General features: G+C 43.9%; 1 protein-coding gene across 1 annotated transcript; it reads right to left on the bottom strand.

Annotated features, from left to right (window-relative positions):
* Positions 1-278: 278 nt before the first annotated feature.
* CACTIN (cactin, spliceosome C complex subunit) lies at positions 279-18,452 on the bottom strand. Its single transcript, XM_032210256.1, has 10 exons — positions 18,313-18,452; positions 15,645-16,137; positions 13,813-13,908; positions 9,711-9,856; positions 8,796-8,958; positions 8,083-8,197; positions 6,032-6,224; positions 4,593-4,730; positions 3,611-3,882; positions 279-1,309 (listed from the first exon to the last, which is right to left on the bottom strand). Exons 1-10 carry the CDS (start codon positions 18,414-18,416, stop codon positions 819-821), a joined length of 2,211 nt encoding a protein of 736 aa, XP_032066147.1. The 5' UTR covers positions 18,417-18,452; the 3' UTR covers positions 279-818.
* Positions 18,453-19,679: the final 1,227 nt, after the last annotated feature.

The following is a 19,679-nucleotide window of genomic DNA, read 5'->3' as shown; positions in this document are numbered from 1 at the left end:
GACCATGTGATGGACTTGTGGGTGTGGGGACAAGATCATGAACTTTCAACTGGGTGAGGAAAACTGGAAGCTTTCAGATTTGGGTTTTCACAGATGTGCCAACATGACTCTCTTAATAAATTGGGACTCTGAACAATACTTTGCCTTGGACTCTGATTTAATTTTGGATGTTATTTGGAATGCTGACAGCTACAGCATCCCCACATCTCTTCCACTGATGGAACTATTTTCTTTTGTCACCATTCATTTAATCCACTTTGAAAGCTACCAGTTGCTGCTGTGTCCTTCGGCTTAGTTTATTGATCAGCACTGAACAATCTACACAGCTGGAGAAGACAGTTTGTGGATATACTTGTCTAACTGAGTCCTCTTTAGAATAGATTTATGTTCTCCCACACCGGGGTAAAGAATACCAAGCAAGCAGCAGATATCCAAAATCTTTATCGTAGTTGGACATTTTCTCCCACCCTCCCAAATCTATACATTCTAGAAAACAAGGATCATCTCAATCAAGGTATCAGCCACCTCAATTAGACATTTTAAATTGACCGGACTCAGATGTCACCGCCTAGCAGAGGGAACAGCACCATCTACTGCCAGAGAGACAATTCCCCCAGAGCCGAATTGCTGGTGAATATCAGGGCAGCCCTGAAACATTTTTTAAAAAGACAATTTCTGATAGTAGTAGTTCTATCACACTTTAGAAACGCTGTCCAATACTGAAAGCCGCCATCTTGGTCCACGTTCAAGCAACCAGTTCCCTGCACATTACCTACATTTGTCCCTTCATAAAATCAGCCCACTTCTGGTTCACCTCTTCAGCGCCGATAACGGTAGCGCTTGAAGTGGAACCAGAGCTGGAAGATGCCATTGGCAAACTGGCAGCGGAAGCCATGTCGGTGAGAGTATTCCCACTCCCGGTTGACAATCTTGAAGGCGATGTCTTCGTAGGGAGGTCCAGCGTGGAAGCGCAGGGTGGCGAAGTCCTTATTGTCTGGGCAAGCTTCCAAAAAGTATTCCGGGGTAGAGCGTTTGTTAATCAGGTCCGGGTAGAAGATATTAAACTTGTAACCCTGCACAATCTTGGGCGGAGGGTTGTCGAAATCGTAGTGGGTCTGGTTGTACTTGTTCCACTCAAATCCGGTGTGCACTCGGTTGAAGAAACGCGGCTTGCGGGGACGGTATTTGTCAGCCCACAGGTAGGCCTTGCCGGTCAAGGGCATTTCCACGCTGAATTGGGCCTCATCAGCCCCCATCCCTTCTTTGGCCCGGCGGAAAAAAATATCCTCGGCACTCTCACTGGCATCACCTGTGGAGGAGGAGAACACTGGGGTTGGCATGTGGTCTTGTGCGCGATTGGTCACAGTATGCCTGAACACCTGTTTTATCTTTACAATTTTTTAGCCCCTGTGGCTGGTAAGAAACAGAAGGCACAAATACATCCAGAAACGCCTTCACTATGGGATTCTACAGCAGTAAACTGTTATTACCCAATTGTATTCCACCATTAAAATAGCTGAACGTTAATAACAATAGCACTTAAGACTTATATGCAGTTTCACAGTGCTTTACAGCCCTTTCTAAGCAGTTTACAGAGTCAGCCTGTTGCCCCCAACAATCTGGGTCCTCATTTTACTGACCTCAGAAGGATGGAAGGCGGAGTCAACCTTGAGCCGGTGAGAATTGAACTGCCAAACTGCTGGCAGCTGGCAGCCAGCAGAAGTAGCCTGCAATGCTGTATTCTAACCACTGCACCACACCGGCGCATATTAATATTAATAAATATTTCATATTGATTTGAACTTCTATCCCAACCATAATAAACATATTATGTTGCCTCTAGATGAAATGGGCAGCACACAAATCTAATAAATAAATAAATAAATAAATAAATAAATCAATCAATCAATCAATCAATCAATCAATCAAGTACAATTTTGATTAGGGGACTGGCAGACTATAAGGTATATTTTCAATTTTATAGCCTGCCAGATTTGTGCTGCAGTAATCTAATCAAGCTGGTTTCCAATCTCATTTTTTTTTTAATTAAAGATTTGATTTCAATTGCCCTGAAACGTGAAGGGTGAGAAGAGGTTCAAGTTATGACAGAAACTTGAAGTGACGGCCAAGTCTACCTTCTCATTTTTTTAAAAATATTTTAAAAGCCTGGCATTTAAATAGCAGCAGGAGGCTCCTTAAAACGTACGGCTTATTTTTCTTTAATCATATTTACTTCCCAAATAAGATAAATCTCCACCAAGAGGTTTTTCTATAATTTTTCCACCCAAGATTCTGTAGCAATGGAATACAGGTAGGCCTCACTTAGGCGCTTAGCAACCATTTGAAGCTATGAATCTCCCCAAAGGGTATTTATGACCCAGTTCTGGAGTTCCGACCATGGCAAAATGACTGCATTTTGCAGTCAATCAGCTTACCTTTATGGCAGATTGCAGCATTCCTTAGTCATGTGGTTCAAGTTGTTATTATTATTATTATTATTATTATTATTATTATTATTATTATTTTTCCAGAAACTAGCCTTTTTAACTACTTTCTCGGGGGGGGGGACCCCATAGGAATGCATTCTCACTTAGGGATCATCACAAAAAAGATCGTAAAATCAGTTTGCTCATATGTTGTATTCAACTTATGACTATCATGTTTTATGACAGAAATTCCAGGCTCTATTATGGTCATAAATCAAGGACTATCTGTACTCATTTGTCTCCCTTCTAGATTCAGGGATTATTTGTTTTAATTTCTAATTGTTGCCTAATTTGAACTGTTACTATTTTTTTAAAGAATGTAGAAACCAACTTTGATCTCTTATTCACCTCTAATTGTTTCTCTTTAGAGTCTAAAAAAACCTAGATTTAGGCTTGGAAACTCCTTATGAAAAATGACTAGATGAAGAATTGAATAGGAGAGATTAAAAGGCAGACTATGGAGAGGAAAAAATGGATTCTCAGCCTGGTGAATACTAATTACCGTATTTTTCGGACTACAAGAAGCACCAGAGTATAAGATGCACCAAGATTTCGAAGAGGAAAAAAAGAAAAAAAATAGTTTTTGGCCTCCGCACATCTGGGTTTTGCCCTCCCCGGTCCCCAGGAGCACTCTGTAGGCCTCTCAAACCCACTGTGCATCCCATTTTTGTGAAAAACGAGCCCATTTTTGGCCTCCCAAACCCTTCACACATCCTGTTTTTGCCCTCCCCAGCCTCCAAGAGCATTCTGCAGGCCTCCCAAACCCTCTGCATACCCCGTTTTTGGCAAAAACAGGACACGTGGGGTGGGTTTTTGGGAGGCCAAAATGGCCGTATTCGGTGTGTAAGACGCACCAACATTTCCACCCTCTTTTATGGTGGAAATACTCCAAGAAGTATAGTAATATTAAGAAGATATTTCTGAGATGGGGAGGCTAGCTGGACATTTTGGAAGTGGGAGATTTATTCGTCTCCTTTCTTCTTTCCCCAGGCTATTGCACGTTGCATTTCAGAACATAAATTCCATTTGTGGTACAGTGCCATGTACACAGTGACTGTGTTTCATACACACAAAGCCGTCATGAAACTTAGGTGAAGTCTCCCGCCACCTCTCCACTCCCTTACCTGTGACCTGGAGCTGCTGCCTGGAGAGCTGGAGGCGCTGGAGATCCTCGTCCGCGTCCACCACGTGGGCATCGAAGGGGAGCTCGTGGGAGGTGAGCAGCCGGGGGCTGTACTTGCCGGCATCGTAGTCATCCAAGCTCTGCTGAATCAGGTCCTCCTCAATCAGCACCGCTTCTCCGTCTCCCTCGGCTTTGGCTTCAGCTTCCGGTTCAGCACTAGGCTCAACGGAGGAGGGACCAGGCTGTGCTGGGGCGATTTCCTCTGGCTCTAGCCTGGGTAGAAGATGGTGAAGAGGGTAGGCAAAAAGAGTGCAGCGACGGGGGAGATAAGATCTCTAAATCTTTCTGACTTCGCCCATTGTTCTAACTTTCATTGGCTTTTAATCTCTTTCGGTTAACAAGCTCTTTACTCGGTCGTAATGCTGGGTCACTGAACAATAAACATTAAGCGAGGACTACCTGTGAGCTACTTCTATAAATTTCTAAATCTGCATTTAATCCTTTTGATTTTAATTGTTCTTATATGTATACGTTATTTTTATATTTCTATTTTTACCAGTATTGTAAGCTGTCCAGGGTTGCTTTGGATGGTGAGATGGGCAGCATATAATAAAAAACAAACAAATACAATCCAAAACACACTTACTAGGGCAGCTTTTCTCAAATTGGGTAACTGTACATATATATATATGGACTTCAACTCCCAGAACTCTCAGTAATGGCCACAGGGAATTTTGGGAAATGAAGTCCATGTATCTGGAGGGAGCCCAGATTGAGCAGCATGCTAGATAATATATAAAACAGCAAGGCTTCTCCTTGCATAGGAAGGATAATGCTGCTCCTCTAATGATAATGCTATTTATGTCACATAAGAGCAGCTATGCATATAAACAGAAAAAGCACATGAGTCTTTATGCACTGGAATGAAAACCTGAAGTGTTAAGGATGAAGGAAGCAGGTAACAGCATCCCAACCCTACTTACCTGTGACTGCAACTGGCAGCTTCCGGGGAGGGCGACTCTTTTTTCATGATGGGGAAAAGGGGTTCGCTTTCCACGCCTTGTTCTTGTTTGAGCTTGTACAGCTTCTGGCGCAGGACGTCCTGATGCCGTTCTCGCAACCTGTGACCCGGGAGGGAGAGAGCACAGAATTAGTTCCTGTGGCTAGGTGTGTGTGGAGAGAGAGAGAGAGAGAGAGAGAGAGAGAGAGAGAGAGAGAGAGAGAGAGAGAGAGGAGACAGACAGACAGTGTCAGGCCTGCAGCCATCTTTTCTTATGGATCTTTGGCCTGCCACACTTTCTATTATTCTACTATGCATTTTCTATTGTGGGAAAATGGGAGGGAGGATTGTAAGGAGTTACATACTATGTAGCCATAACAAAATTCCTTTCTAGAAAGCCAAGGTCATCCTTTGTCTCTGCACCTCTGCACCTGACCGGAATTGGATGGGTGGAACTGCCAGCATGGCAGTGGGAGATTGGACTACGTAATGGACTTGTGAGTGTGGGGGCAAGATCTTGAACTTTCAACTACGTGGGGAAAACCTGGAAGCTTTCAGATTCAGGTTTTCCCAGATGTGCCAACATGGCTCTCTTAATAAATTGGAACTTTGAGCAATACTTTACCTTGGATTCTGATTTAATTTTGGATGCTATTTGGAACCCTGACACAGAGAGAGACAGAGTATGTAGCAGGAAATGGCAGCCAAACCTCATGCATTTTCCATTAAATCTATTCAGTCTGAGTCCAACTCCCTAAATAAGGGCCATATGCCAATGGCGCTCAGGTGATAGGCACAGTATTGGAACAGCACAGCCCTCTTACAATTGTTCACTATTCTTTGGCAATATGCCCATTTCTAATGTCATTCTCTCCTCCTCCTCCTTCCCATCCCTGCATTTATAACCCCAATATGGTTTAGCTCTTCTGTGGCTGTCCCGATACAATGAATGCTTCAAAATATATATCAAACCCTCTAAAACACCCTTTTTAAGTTAATTTTGAGAGGTACCTCTCCATCTCCAACCCGCACCTTCCAGCTGGATTAAAAATCTCTTTTGAACTAAGCTTATCTTCCTGAAGACAACATGGACAAATCCATGTGGTTTTCCTGGTAGCAACATGGATGGGGTTGGCCAATGCTTTCTTTTGGGACATGTGTGCAATTTTCCTATCAGGTTTGCATATCTGATTTCATGGTGGTCCCCAGAGGGAGCCCTAACCCTGCCTGATGCTGCTTAGCCTTCTGAGATCAGGTAAGAACAGCAATTGGTAAAGCCAATTATTTCCACCAAATCCAGACAGCCGGGATGCTAGCCAGTCATTTGGGAAAGTCTTGACTCCTTGGTAATGGAAGATACATGGTATAATCCAGTCCCCCTCTGGATGGAGTTGGGTATAAATCAGATACGTGCATATTTACCTGGCCCGCGCCATGTATGCCTTTAGCTGCTGGAGCAGGCTCTCCCAGTAGCCAATGTCCAAGTTGGGTCCCCCAGCCAGGATCTTGCCCTCGATTCCCTGGTAGATCACTTGCAACTGGTTGTAGGTCTTCCCCTTGAAGACAGATTGCACATCAGAACTAACTGAGGCATTGACCCCTTCACGACGCTCTCCTGCAAGGCACAAAAAGAGGAATATACAATTGGAGAAACATACTCCTTAAATCCATAGGCCAGAAGAGGACATGGAGACAATTGTTTCCAGTGGCCAGGAAGAGTTTGTCTTGATGGCAGATAAATAGGACAGGACTTATTTTTTTACATGAGATTTTCAAGGAATATGTGGGGATGGGGTGATCAGATGCTCATTTTAACTGCACTAAAGGTAAAGGTTCCTCTCGCACATATGTGCTAATCATTCCTGACTCTAGGTTGTGGTGCTCATCTCGGTTTCAAAGCCGAAGAGCCAGTGCTGTCCAAAGACATCTCCGTGGTCATGTGGCGGGCACAACTAAACGTCGAAGGAGCACCGAATGCTATTACCTTCCCACCAAAGTGGTCCCTATTTTTCTACTTGTATTTTTAACTGCTTTCGAACTGCTAGGTTGGCAGAAGCTGGGACAAGTAACTAGAGTTCACTCCGTTATGCGGCGCTAGGGATTTGAAACTTCAAACTGCTGACCTTTCTGATTGATAAGCTCAGCATCTTTGCCCCTAAGCCACCTTGTTTAACTGCACTAGGTCTATTCAAAGAACTAGCAAGCCATATTTCCTGACCTTTTCCATTATAAAACAGCAAAATTGCCTAGATTCTAAGGCAGTCTTCTTCAGTTCAGTGCCCACAGCAGTAATGGACTTCAATTCCAAGAATCCTTAGGTACGTGGCAGGGAATTCTAGGATCCAAAGTTCAACAGTAATAGGATGATTCATCCAATTAGGATATACCATATTCTTCAGAGTATAAGACGCACCGGAGTGTGAGACGCACCAGAGTGTAAGGCGCACCAAGGTTTTGAAGAGGCAAATTAATTTTAAAAAGTTTTTGCACTCTGCAGACCTCCCCCAAAAAGGGCATGAATAGCCTTTAGGAGGCTTGCAGTGTGCTCCTGGGGGCTGGGGGAGCAACATTGAGCAAAAAATGGCCCATTTTTCACTCATTTCTGCCCTCCCCAGCCCCCAGGAGCTCTCTGGAAGCCTCCTAGAGGTCTGCACAGCCATTTTTGCAAAGGGGGCGGGGTTTCAGGAAGCAAAAAATGCTGCATTCAGTGTATAAGACGCACCCAGATTTTCAGCCTCTTTTTTGCGGGAAAAAGGTGCGTCTTATACTCCGAAAAATACAATAATGAATAAGGGAAGTGTTTTGATTGTTCAAATGGAACAGAAGTAACAGAAAAGAAAGAATTGCCCCTACATTACAGTAGCCACGTCTGCTCAGATATTCAAGGAAATGAACTTGGCAATCATGTGAAGAGTGCCTGGTTGAAACAAATAAAGGAACAAATAACAGCCATATTGTTGGTGGTGTCTGCTATGCTCTGCCCAATCTAGAAGAAGAAGATGCTTTCCAGAAGCAAAGTAGGGATCTATCAAAGAGGCATGATAGTGACTCTGATCACCCTGATCTCCGTTGGGAAAAAAAATCTGCCAAGTATGATCCTTCCAAAAATGTTGTAGAAGTTCAATTAGTTGTCAATGTAAAATTCCCCAGCTGGCCAGGACTGGGGAGAGGAGTAAATTCATTCTGTTTTAAATTCTGTTTTGAATTTTATTCCTTTTATATGGTTTTATGGCTTTTATCTGTAAAAATGCCCAGAGACATTTGGACAGTGAGATGGGTGATTTCTAAATTTCATTAAACAAACAAACAAAATATATAAATAAGTAGGTATGGATGAGAAGGTGAAGAGGAATTTGGAGTTAGAGGAATTGGGTAATATCAAATGCCCTATTTTGCTGAAAACCAGCAGTGGGTAAGGAGGTATTATTAGACTGGAATTAACCGAGTTCTAATTTTTGTCTTTCTGCCCCTACCTGGTCCTTTCCCAGAAGCCTCCAGTTTCCGGAGTTTGGATATTTCATCTTCAGTGATGATGGTCATGTCTCTCCAGAAATCCACATTCTTCCCTTGCTCCAACTCCATGTAAACCTGAAACAAGAGGAAAAAGATATGAGAAGTGGGAGAAAAGAAGAAAGAAAGCATGCAGGGGGGCGGGGTGCATCCCCCACGCACGCCCCAACCCTTGTGCATGTGACCCCCCCCATACTCCCCCACACATGCGCGCACAACCCCCTGCCCTGTTTTGAGCCTAGCAGACCTCCCTGAAGCCTCCTGGGACCAAAAATGGGGCGTGGTGGGAGCACTACATGTACCCCCATGCTATCCCCTGCCCCCCCACATGTGCGAGACCCCCCACCTCTGCGCATGCATGTGCATCTTCCGCATGCACCCCACCCCCCAAGCATTCGCAACAGAGACCCCAAAATCAGCTGACTAGTGGGAGGCGTGCACGCATGCACAGTAGAGCTGAGCTGGGGTGACAATCCGTGTGCCCGCAGAGAGGGCTCTGTGTGCCACGCGTGGCACAGATTCGCCATCACGGTTCTAGATGGTTGGGAATTTGAGCGTTGATATATTTTCAAGCCACCAAGTAGAGGAAGGCTGAACTAGATGAACTTCGGATCAGTATCAGGAAGAGCCTTCTCTCCCTCCTGAGAGAACAGTGCAGCCACCATTGGATGGATACCTGGATGTCTTCTAGTAGATCTTCCATGTCGGAAACAGTGAGTCCATTTAGAAATGTGTACGGTTCATGCATCTCCACTGCCAAGTCATCATCTTCAGCACTGATGTATTTTGCCAAGAGATCAATTGGCTTGGCCCGCCCATCTCGTATCCGGATTTTGGAACTGCCAGAAAAGAGACATCCAAGAAAAAGGGTTAAGAGCAAGGCTTCTTGACTAAAGGAAACCATTTCCAAACATCCTAGCTGTTAGGGTTCAAAATAGCATCTAAAAATAAATCGGAGTCCAAGGCAAAGTATTGCTCAAAGTTCCAATTTATTAAGAGAGCCATGTTGGCACATCTGGGAAAACCTGAACCTGAAAGCTTCCCGGTTTTCCCCACCCAGTTGAAAGTTCAAGATGTTGCCCCCACACCCACAAGTCCATCACATGGTCCAATCTCCCACTGCCATGCTGGCAGTTCCACCCATCCAGTTTCGGTCAGGTGCAGAGGTGCAGAGACAAAGGATGACCTTGGCTTTCTAGAAATAATTTTGTTATGGCTACATAACTCCGTACAATCCCCTCTCCCATTTTCCCACAATAGAAAATGCATAGTAGAATAATAGAAAGGGTGGCAGGCCAAAGATCCAAAAGAAAAGATGGCTGCAGGCTTGACACTAGCAGTTGGAGAACCTAAGAAATTCCAAACTAAATGTTTCCCCCTTAGGCTATCAATTCTTCCCTATTCTTCATCTGATCATATTGGAAGGTTTTTGTCCTTCCTTGGACTCCAAAGAAATATATTGGCAGATCATGTCTGAGAATTATGCTGTGGACTAGTAAATTCAAGTTATGGTTTTATTATTATTTTATATTTGGGAACTTAATTTCTCCCTCCCCTGAAGACCTGGGTTCCATCCATTGCCCCTGTTTACCGTAGCTTGGCTTGCTGAAGATGGAAATTGTCCTCTTGCTCCTCCCACGTCTTGAAATGCTCCGCCTCTTTCTCCCGCTGCAGCATCTCCAGCTCTTGCTCTCTCATGGCTTTTTCCCGCTCCCGCTCCAAGCGGAGCTGCTTCACCTGGTATACGTGGGGAAGGGAGGGTTTAACAGAGGTACGCAACACACTGGCACTCATTTAACAGATTAACAGACCTCGTAGGTCATCTAGTCCAACCCCTCACCCAAGCAGGAGACCCAACCCTCCTTTCTCACTCCAGAAGAGTGATTCTCAGCCTCAGCAACTTTAAGATGTGCGACTTCAACATTGGAGTCCAGATATTTGAAGGCTGTCCTGAGCTTGAGAAACATGGATCCAGAGGCCCAGAGCAGAGCAGTAGCAGATGCTACTCCTACTCTTAAAGTTCAGCCTCAGAGTTCATGGATGATATTCTAGGTTCAACTCAGAGGTGTGGGTTTTTTGAAAAACCTGGAACCACAAAAATTTGTTATGCAAATGAGCAAGGCCCCCTAGCAATACAGGTAGTCTTAGACTTACAACAGTTTGTTTAGTGACCAAAGTTACAACAGCACTGAAAAAAGTGACATATAACAGTTTTCAAACTTAAGACCATTGAAGCACCCCCCATGGTCACGTGATCAAAATTCAAATTCTTGGCGAATGGCTCATAATGTGCCTGGGTCATGTGATCACCTTTTGCGACCTTCTGACAAGTCAATGGGGAAGCCAGATTCACTTAACAATGGTGTTATTAACTTAACTGCAGTAACTTAACAACTATGGCAAGAAATCATAAAATGTGGCAAAACTCACTTAACAAATGTTTAGAGGTTTAGAGGTTTATTGGGATTTATATGCCGCCCTTTTCCCTGAGGGGACTCAGGGCGGCTTACAACCACAGGGGAGGGGAAGTGCAAGGTCAAAACAAACAATTAGTGAACAAAAGAAAAATGATAAAACACAACTTTCATTCAGCAATCAAACACTCGGGCGGGTGATTGGAAACCTATTCCCAGGCCTGCTGGGAGAGCCAGATCTTGAGGGCTGCGCGGAAGGTCTGGATCGTGGTGAGGGTGCGGATCTCCATGGGGAGCTCGTTCCATAGGGTCGGGGCAGCAACAGAGAAGGCTCTCCTCCGTGTGGTCGCCAGTCGGCATTGACCGGCTGATGGAATTCGGAGGAGGCCTAGTCTGTGCGATCTAATTGGTCGGTTTAGGGAGGTAATCGGCAGAAGGCGGTCTCTCAAGTACCCAGATCCACTACCATGGAGTGCTTTAAAGGTGGTCATTAGTATCCTGAAGCGCACCCGGAGACCAACAGGTAGCCAGTGCAGCTCGCGGAGGACAGGTGTAACGTGGGCGAACCGAGGTGCGCCCACTATCACTCGCGCGGCTGCATTTTGGACTAGCTGTAGTCGCCGGATGCACTTCAGGGGCAGCCCCATGTAGAGCCCATTGCAGTATTCCAGTCTGGAGATCACAAGGGCTCGAGTGACTGTTGTGAGGGCCCCCCGATCTAGGTAGGGCCGCAACTGGCGGACCAGGCGAACCTGGGCAAATGCCCCCCTGGTCACAGCTGACAGCTGGTGGTCAAAAGTCAGCTGTGGATCCAGGAGGACTCCTAAGTTGCGGACCCTATCTGAGGGGTATAAAATTTGACCCCCCAGCCTAAGCGTTGGTGTATTAGCCAAATTATTGGGGGGGAAACACAACAGCCACTCGGTTTTATCCGGGTTGAGCACCAGTTTGTTAGCACTCATCCAGTCCTTAACGGCCTCCAGACCCTGGTTCATCACGTCCACCGCTTCATTGAGTTGGCACGGGGCGGACAGATACAATTGCGTATCGTCCGCATATTGATGGTATTTTATCCCGTGCCTCCGAATGATCTCGCCCAGCGGTTTCATGTATATGTTAAATAGTAGGGGGGATAAGACCGAACCCTGGGGTACCCCACATGTTAGGGGCCTCAGGGACGATCTCTGCCCCCCGACTAACACCGACTGCGACCTGTCCGAGAGGTAGGAGGAGAACCACCGCAGAACAGTGCCTCCCACTCCCACCTCCCGCAGTCGTCGCAGAAGGATACCATGGTCGATGGTATCGAAAGCCGCTGAGAGGTCAAGGAGAACCAGGATGGACGCATAGCCTCCATCTCTGGCCCTCCAGAGATCATCGGTCAATGCGACCAAAGCGGTTTCTGTGCTGTAACCAGGTCTGAAGCCGGACTGGAAGGGGTCAAGATAGCTAGCTTCCTCCAAGGCCCGTCGAAGCTGAAAGGCCACCACCTTCTCAACCACCTTCCCGATAAAGGGAAGGTTGGAGACAGGACGAAAGTTGTTTAAGATGGCTGGATCTAACGATGGTTTCTTTAGGAGGGGTCTCATCACCGCCGTTTTGAGTACGGCGGGGAAGTGCCCCTCCCGAAGGGAGGCGGTGACAACCGCCTGGATCCAGCCATGTGTCACCTCCCTGCTGTTAGCCACCAGCCAGGAGGGACACGGGTCCAGAATACAAGTGGAGGCACTTACAGCTCGGATGGCCTTGTCCACATCCCCAGAGGCAACTTCCTGGAAATGTCTCACGCAACATAAATTTTGGGCTCAATTATGGTCATAAGTCGAGAACTACCTGCACTCACCGTTTGTGCAAATATTTAGAGTGCATTGATATGGAAAAAAATAAGACTAGGCCCCTCTGTTAAGTCTGAAAACTACATTCAAAGAAATTACAGAACAATGGTAGTTGTACAGTACAGAATAACAGAATTGGAAGGGACCTTGGAGGCCTTCTACTCCATCCCACTACTCAAGGGGGAGACCCTATATAATTTTAGACAAATGGCTGTCTAATCTCTTCTTAAAAGCCTCCAGTGTTTGAGTACCCAAGGCAGTATTCCAAGTGTGGTCTTACCAAGGAATTATAAAGCGGTAGTATCACTTCTCTCAATCTTGATTCTATCCCTCTGTTAATACTGGCTTGGATTGCATTGCCAAGGTGGCGCAGTGGTTAAATGCAGCACTGCAGGCTACTGCTAGATCAGCAGGTCAGCGGTTCAAATCTCACCGGCTCAGGGTTGACTCAGCCTTCCATCCTTCCGAGGTGGGTAAAATGAGGACCCAGATTGTTGGGGGCAATATGCTGACACTCTGTAAACCGCTTAGAGAGGCCTGAAAGGCCTATGAAGCGGTATATAAGTCTACTGCTATTGCTATTGCCGATTTTGGCAGCTGCTGCACACTGCTGGATCATATTTTAGTAATTGTCCACTAGGATTCCAACATCCCTCTCGCAGTTACTGCTGTTGAGCCAAATTTCACCTAGTCTGCACCTGTACTTTGGTTTTTCTTGCCTAAGTTGCCAAATTAAAAGCCTTGAAGTGTGCAGAAAATGATGTTTACTGGAAATACAAATGTTACCTTTCTGAAACTGCAATTTGCCCAAGGTGAAAAATGCTGACCCGCCCGATAAAAATTTCTGATCAATATCTCTAGTTTAACTTCTGGCATTTTAGGAAAGGATAGGAAAATATGAAGGGATAGGTGTTACCAATCCTTTAGGTTGAATTTGACAAAACGGCAATTTTATTGTGTACAACACAGCTTCTTCTGTTCAATCCAACAACATGCAATCAGAATTTCTCTGCTGTTGCTGATAATTTTCCCTGATGGAAATTTTTATAGAGAAGTATCTGCAGTTCCCTAGGTCCCTATCTGTTTCAGCCTTTCTCAATCAAGACTTCAGCTCTCAGAATTCTTTGCAATGGCTAAAAGTCAGGCATCTTGTCCAGATAAGAGAAGCACTGATCTGATTAGAAAAGAATATATACTTTGTCTTGGATATCACTCCTGGACCATTTTGTATGAAAATGTATGTCTTAAGAAATGTGGTACCTTAAATTCAGAACTGGCCTGCTATCTGAATGATCTTAAATATCGAAGAATAACTTTGTGTCCAAACATTAGACTCAGTTCACCATCATACTTTACAAGTTTACATCCTGGAATTAAACAACTGGTTCTGGATTAGTGCGAAACTCAAAAGGATTCTCTCCATTTATTTTGTTTTGATTCTTACCTTCTGCAATTCAAGTCGATTTTCTTCTTGGATCCTCTTGTTACGATCTTTCAGTTCTTTTTCCTCCAAGTGTCCAATTCCCTTTTTTTCCAAAGCCTAAAAAATAAATATAACCCACCAAACCCTAAATAAAGCCAAATAAAAATTTCCTAGAAACATGTTCACTTAAGTTGCAACAGCCCACGGCATTTTAAAAGGAGATAGTGGAGGTGGGTTTTTGGTCAGTCTTGCCTCCTAGCATCAAGGAGTCTCTGTAGGTTTTATTTTGGGACAACACGATATCTTCTTCTTCCCAGAGTTGTAAGGGAGCAAGACTGGCCCAAAGGCTCCCCCCTGGCTTTGTGGCTAAGGTAAAACTCAGTCTCTTGATTTCTATCCAAGCCTTTAACCTCTACACCAAAGGTGTCCAACTGGCGGCCTGTGGGTCAGATGTGTCATACACAGCCATGCCCACCCTGGCTCCACAAAGGCAAAAAAGTCACGATACATCATGTGACATGATCGAGTTTGACACTCGTGCTCTACACCAAATTGGCTTTCTCATATATCTATAGCTCAGTTTACGTATGGAGCGCTGATCATGTTATCTAGTTTGGGCAATGAAACATCTGCAAGAAAACAACCAAGCTCAGGGAGCACCAAGAACCCTTGGTTTATGCATTATATACATTGTTTCTGTGTGCCTTCAGTTCAGTGTTGACTCCTAGGATTAGTCCCTGCAGTTTTCTAGGTAAGATTTTGAAAGAGAGTGACTGGCCCAAGGTTGTCTTTGTGCATAAGATAGGACTAGAATTCTCCACCTCCTGCTTTCTAGTCTGGTGTTTTAACCACTACACCAAATACAATCTCTATGTACGTTTTAGTCAATAATAATAATCTTATAATATTGATTAACTTTGCACCTGGATAGAACGTTATTGAAGAAATGTAAGAAACATTTTAAATGATGTGGTCTATGTGTACTTATGGTAAGCTATAGTGAATATTACTTTAAGGCAGTATTTACCCTCTGTAATTTTCATAGGGACCTAAATAAACATTTTGAGATTATGTACACATTCTTTGCACCAGATAACAGCAGTCTACCTGGGTAAAATAACTGACTTGAGATTTGCCCCAAACATATACTTCACATCTGTCCAACCCTTCCATGTTTCCAGCAATCAATTTCATCTATTTCTTCTGGAATACACCCATACCAGTGGTGGGTTTCAAAAAATTTTGGAATCTCTTCTGTAAATGTGGCCTGCTTTGTGGGAGTGGCTTGCCAGCCATGTGACAGAAAAAAAAAACCAGGGGTGTTCGAACTTGACAGCTTTAAGACTTGTGGACTTCAACTCCCAGAATTCCTCCTCTCGCTTTTCATCTTGATGATGTGTGGACGGGTGGGGGGAGGGAGCTGGAACCGGTTCTAAACGGCACAGTAGATTTGTGGAACCTCTTCTATAGAAGAGGTTAGAACTGGCAGGAACCCACCCCTGACCCATACTAATTGGAAGTTTTATTGTACTTGTGATTCTCGATAATCTTCCACAGCTTGGTGTTTGGCAGATATTTTGAACTTAAACTTCCATCATTCTTCAATCACAGCCATCGGGTGCAGCTGATAGATTATGGGAACTGAAATGAATCACTTTGGAAGAGCATCATCAGGCTGAGGAAGATTATCCTAAGAAAGGAGGCCAGTCTATCTGCCTATCTAATCTTCACCATTGAAGTCTGGATTAGATTATGAGCAAGGAAGTGCATTTTAAAGAGGTGGTTCTCTCAAGCTGTTTCACTGTTACCCTGCACCACCTGTCTTGGATTGTAGACATGAATTCAGGACTTACCTTGCCCCAGATGAAAGCTCCTAGCAGGTTGTTGTCTCCGAAAGGGTTGTCAGTATTGGTGTAACCCATATACTCTTCTCCCCATCCCATCTTCTCCCGTTTTTTTCGTTCCTTGGCCTCCTTCTTGGCTAGACGTCTGGCCCGTTTCTCTTCAGGGGTTTCAAGAGCCTTCATCAACTCCTTTTGGTTCTTTTGGTCTTCTTTCAATTTCAAGCGTTCCTGGAGGCTTAGCTGCTCACCCAAGTCACCCTTGGAGCTCTGTGAGCGGGAAGGTGACGGGGATGACATGGAAGACACCGAGGACCTGGATTCAGAACGCTTCTGGTACTTGTTCTTCCACTTCCTCTCACTTTTATGGCCCCTTTTTTCTGAAGAGGAATCCGAGTTGGAGGACCGTTCCCAGTGACGTGAAGAATGACTCTTGTGCCTCTTGTGATGCTGGTCCCTCCTTTTTTCTTTTTTCTTTCCCCATTTCTGGTTGTCTTCCCCCGAGCTTAAAAAGAAAAACTCTGGTGTTAGTTTAAAACAGGTAAGAAACAAGTGGCCTGTGGGACCTGTCTCTGTGGTCCTTACAGCCTCCTCCGAGCATAACTGTTGCAAACCAAAAATGAAAAGAAGAAAACTGTATTCTAAGTTTTAAAATAAGCAAATAGGCAAAACTGTTAAGAGCAGCCTTGGCACTCAAATGTTCCCCACGCTTGTTATATATCTACATTTCTGCATTCAACTTAAAGATCTAATTGGGTTAGCTAAATCAGCATTCATCAATATATTACTCCCACCAACCCGAATTGCCAAAAATTCTGGCTCTGAATTTATCTCCACAAAATCTACTGTAAAACAATGAAGTACCTCTGATGCAGACAAAGTCTGTACTGAGGTGATTTGAACTGAAAATGCTGATATCTTTCTCTGGCTTTTTCATATGCCCTTAAGGTTGACATGAGGGTGAATTTCAGCAGATTATCTGCTTTGTTTGTCATAGAGAAATAAGAGAATCCATTAAATCCTGAATACAATGAGTTGCTGGACACTTCTCAGAGAGCTTTCTCTCTTTGTGACAAGTAGCTTACAGTGAAATGGGATTACAATCATTTATTCCCGAAATCCAATTGTTCTGAAAATAATCCTCAATATGTATAACTCTTTCCATATGTTTTAATTTATTAAGCTTCCACTTCCCTTTGCTTTTTGTTACCTAATTCATGCAGCAAAATAGACTCATGCTCTATTAATGAAGACCAATATTCTGTAAGATTCCAGTGGGGAAAAAAAATTGGTTATACAGATAGTCCTCAATTAGCAGCTATCTCATGTAGCGACCACAGTTACAATGGTGATGAAAAAGTTAACTTCACAACCATTTCTTGCATGTTCAACTTTTGCGTATCCATAAAGCAAAGAAAAGCACAAGATCTTAATCATATTCGCAGTTTCATTTAGCAACAGATTTCCTTAACAACAATGTACCAATTGGGATTGCTAAATGAGGATTATCTGTATTGTATTACATTCTACATTCTACTTCTCTTTCTAAAAAATCACGTACCTGGATAGTGTAGCAGTAACAACAGTGGGTACTGTTATTATTGTTATTGAGACTACTGGGTTTTGAGCTCTAGCACGTTGGTTCTCAATTTTGGCAAGTTTAAGATGGACTTCAACTTCCAGAATTTCCCAGCCTGCATACTGGGGAGTTGGAAGTCCATACATCTTAAACTTGTCAAGATTGAAAAGCACTGGCCTAAAGGTAGAACTTATGGAGTTCTACCATGAAATATGGAGTTTCATACTTTCACTTCCAAGACTGCTTGGGATGGAAGGCAGCAGACACTACTTCAGAAAGCTTCGCTACCTTCAAAGTTATCTCTGAATGAACTGAATGAAAAATTGCTGGTGACCATCTACCGCTGTACCATAGACAATATTTTAACTTACTGCACCTGTGTATGGTTTGCCAATTGCACCATGGCAGATAGGACAGCACTCAAGATAGTTAATGTCATTGCCCAAAGGATCATTGGTTGTCCTCTCCCCTCCTTGGAAGAGCTTTATAGCTCCCGCTGCCTTACGTTCAAAATATTCTTAAAGATCCATCTCATCCTGGGCACCCCTTTTTTTAAACTATTACCATCTGGCAGACGGTACAGGATAATAAAAAACAAGGACAAATAGGCTGAAAAACAGGGCAGTAACTATGTTGAATTCTACTGTATAATGCAATATCAATGCAGTATCAGGGGTTTTCAATTCAATTGTATAGAATGCGAAGGATTTGTGTGTTTTATTTTTTTTTAAATAATTTTCTTATGTATGATGTACACTGAAGATGGCATTTAATTTTGCTGCACGACGTGCAATGACAATAAAGTAAACTTAAACTTAAGTTATCTCTATGTACTCAGAGGGATTTGCTCCCCAGTTCATTACCCGTTAAAAACTGATCCGCTGCTTATCCAATTTTCACAGGATAGGAAACGGGGCTTGGGGTTTTAAATCCTCAACTGGTAAACTCTTTATCTGTATCCAGCTCCCCAAATATACGCCATTCACTCTAAGGAAGAAGCATCCATGAGCAGCTTATTCCTAACCCCTTTCTACTACCGAGTAACTCTATGATCCTGAACTCTATGATCATAAATCTCGGAGCTGCTTTCGTTCGTCTCACCTCCCTTCCCGATTTCTTCTTCTCCTCCCCCGACTTTCTCGTTCTTCAGACCTAGACCGACTTCTACGCCGATGCCGTTCCCTAGACCTGGACCTGGACCCCATGGCCACTCGAGGCCTGGCTCCACGGGTACTTCCTGCTTTTCCAAGAGGTCCTTCTTTTCTCTCGTCGCGGTGAAGGGTGCCCGTCGCTTTGCCTGACAAGAGTTCGACCCTAGTTCAATTCGCTACCGTAATTTTTGCTGTTTTTTTTTTAAAGAGTGGAACGGGGAATGTGAAAAACAGATGCTTGTGTCGAGAAAAAAAATGAATAACCGTTGAAGCAGCGTCTTAAATTTCTTTCTTGCCTCTCAATCCCGCCTATTTAACAGACTTAACAAGAGTTGGAAGGGACCTTGGAGGTCTTCTAGTCCAACCCCCTGCTCAAGCAGGAGGTGGTACTCCATGTGTCTCTTTTCAACAGAACGCCAACATTTAAACAAGCGTCAGGCTCATCATTATTGAGACCATTGGCACTAAATTCATGAAAGATCTGGAGAAGAGAATGGATGATTCAAAGAACTTTTGGTTGCAGATAGCTTTGCAAAAGTCACTATTATTGTCCTGGGACTGATATAGGAAGATTATGCATTACTCCCCTTAGACGGATTAGGGAGAAACAAGCATTTTCAATTAGTCAGAACTTTCTTAGAACATAGAATAATAGGGTTCGAGGTCTTCCAGTCCAACATCCTGCTCAAGGAGGAGATTTTATACCATTCTGGACGAATGGCTGTCCAGTCTATTTATGAAAACCTCCAGTGATGGAGCATATGCAACAACTGGAGGTAAGCTATTCCACTGATTAATAGTTCTCACTGTCAGGACTTTTCTCCTTAATTCTAGGTTGGATCTCTCTTTAATGATCTTCCTTCTGTCCATTGCTGCTTGTTCTGCCTTCAGGTGCTTTGGAGACTAAGTCTATCCCCTGTTCTCTGTGACAGCCCCTCAAATACTGGAAGACTGTTACCCTTTTCCTCATTAGACTGGACATATCTAATTTCCTCAATCGTTCATCGTATGGTTTAGTCTCCACACCTCTTATCTTAATTGAAGTTTCATCAATCAATCAATCAATCAATCAGAATAGAACTGGAAGGGACTTTGAAGGCCTTCTAGTCCAACCCCCTGCACGTCACAGTTCATGTTTCGTGACTGAACTAATCCTGTTTTTTTCATTTTGCACAGTATATTTAACTCTGTATCAGTCAAGGAGGCAGTTTATGCAACACCCTAAGCCACAAATATAGTGACCAAGTTTAGTGTGTTGAATAAGTGCAGGTGGCTAACACAGAATGCTTACGCAGGTCAAAGATCTTGCAATTTCAA

The sequence above is a fragment of the Thamnophis elegans genome, chromosome 1, assembly GCF_009769535.1.
Source record: "Thamnophis elegans isolate rThaEle1 chromosome 1, rThaEle1.pri, whole genome shotgun sequence".
Classification (NCBI taxonomy): domain Eukaryota; kingdom Metazoa; phylum Chordata; class Lepidosauria; order Squamata; family Colubridae; genus Thamnophis; species Thamnophis elegans.
This window is presented reverse-complemented; position numbering and strand designations above follow the sequence as displayed.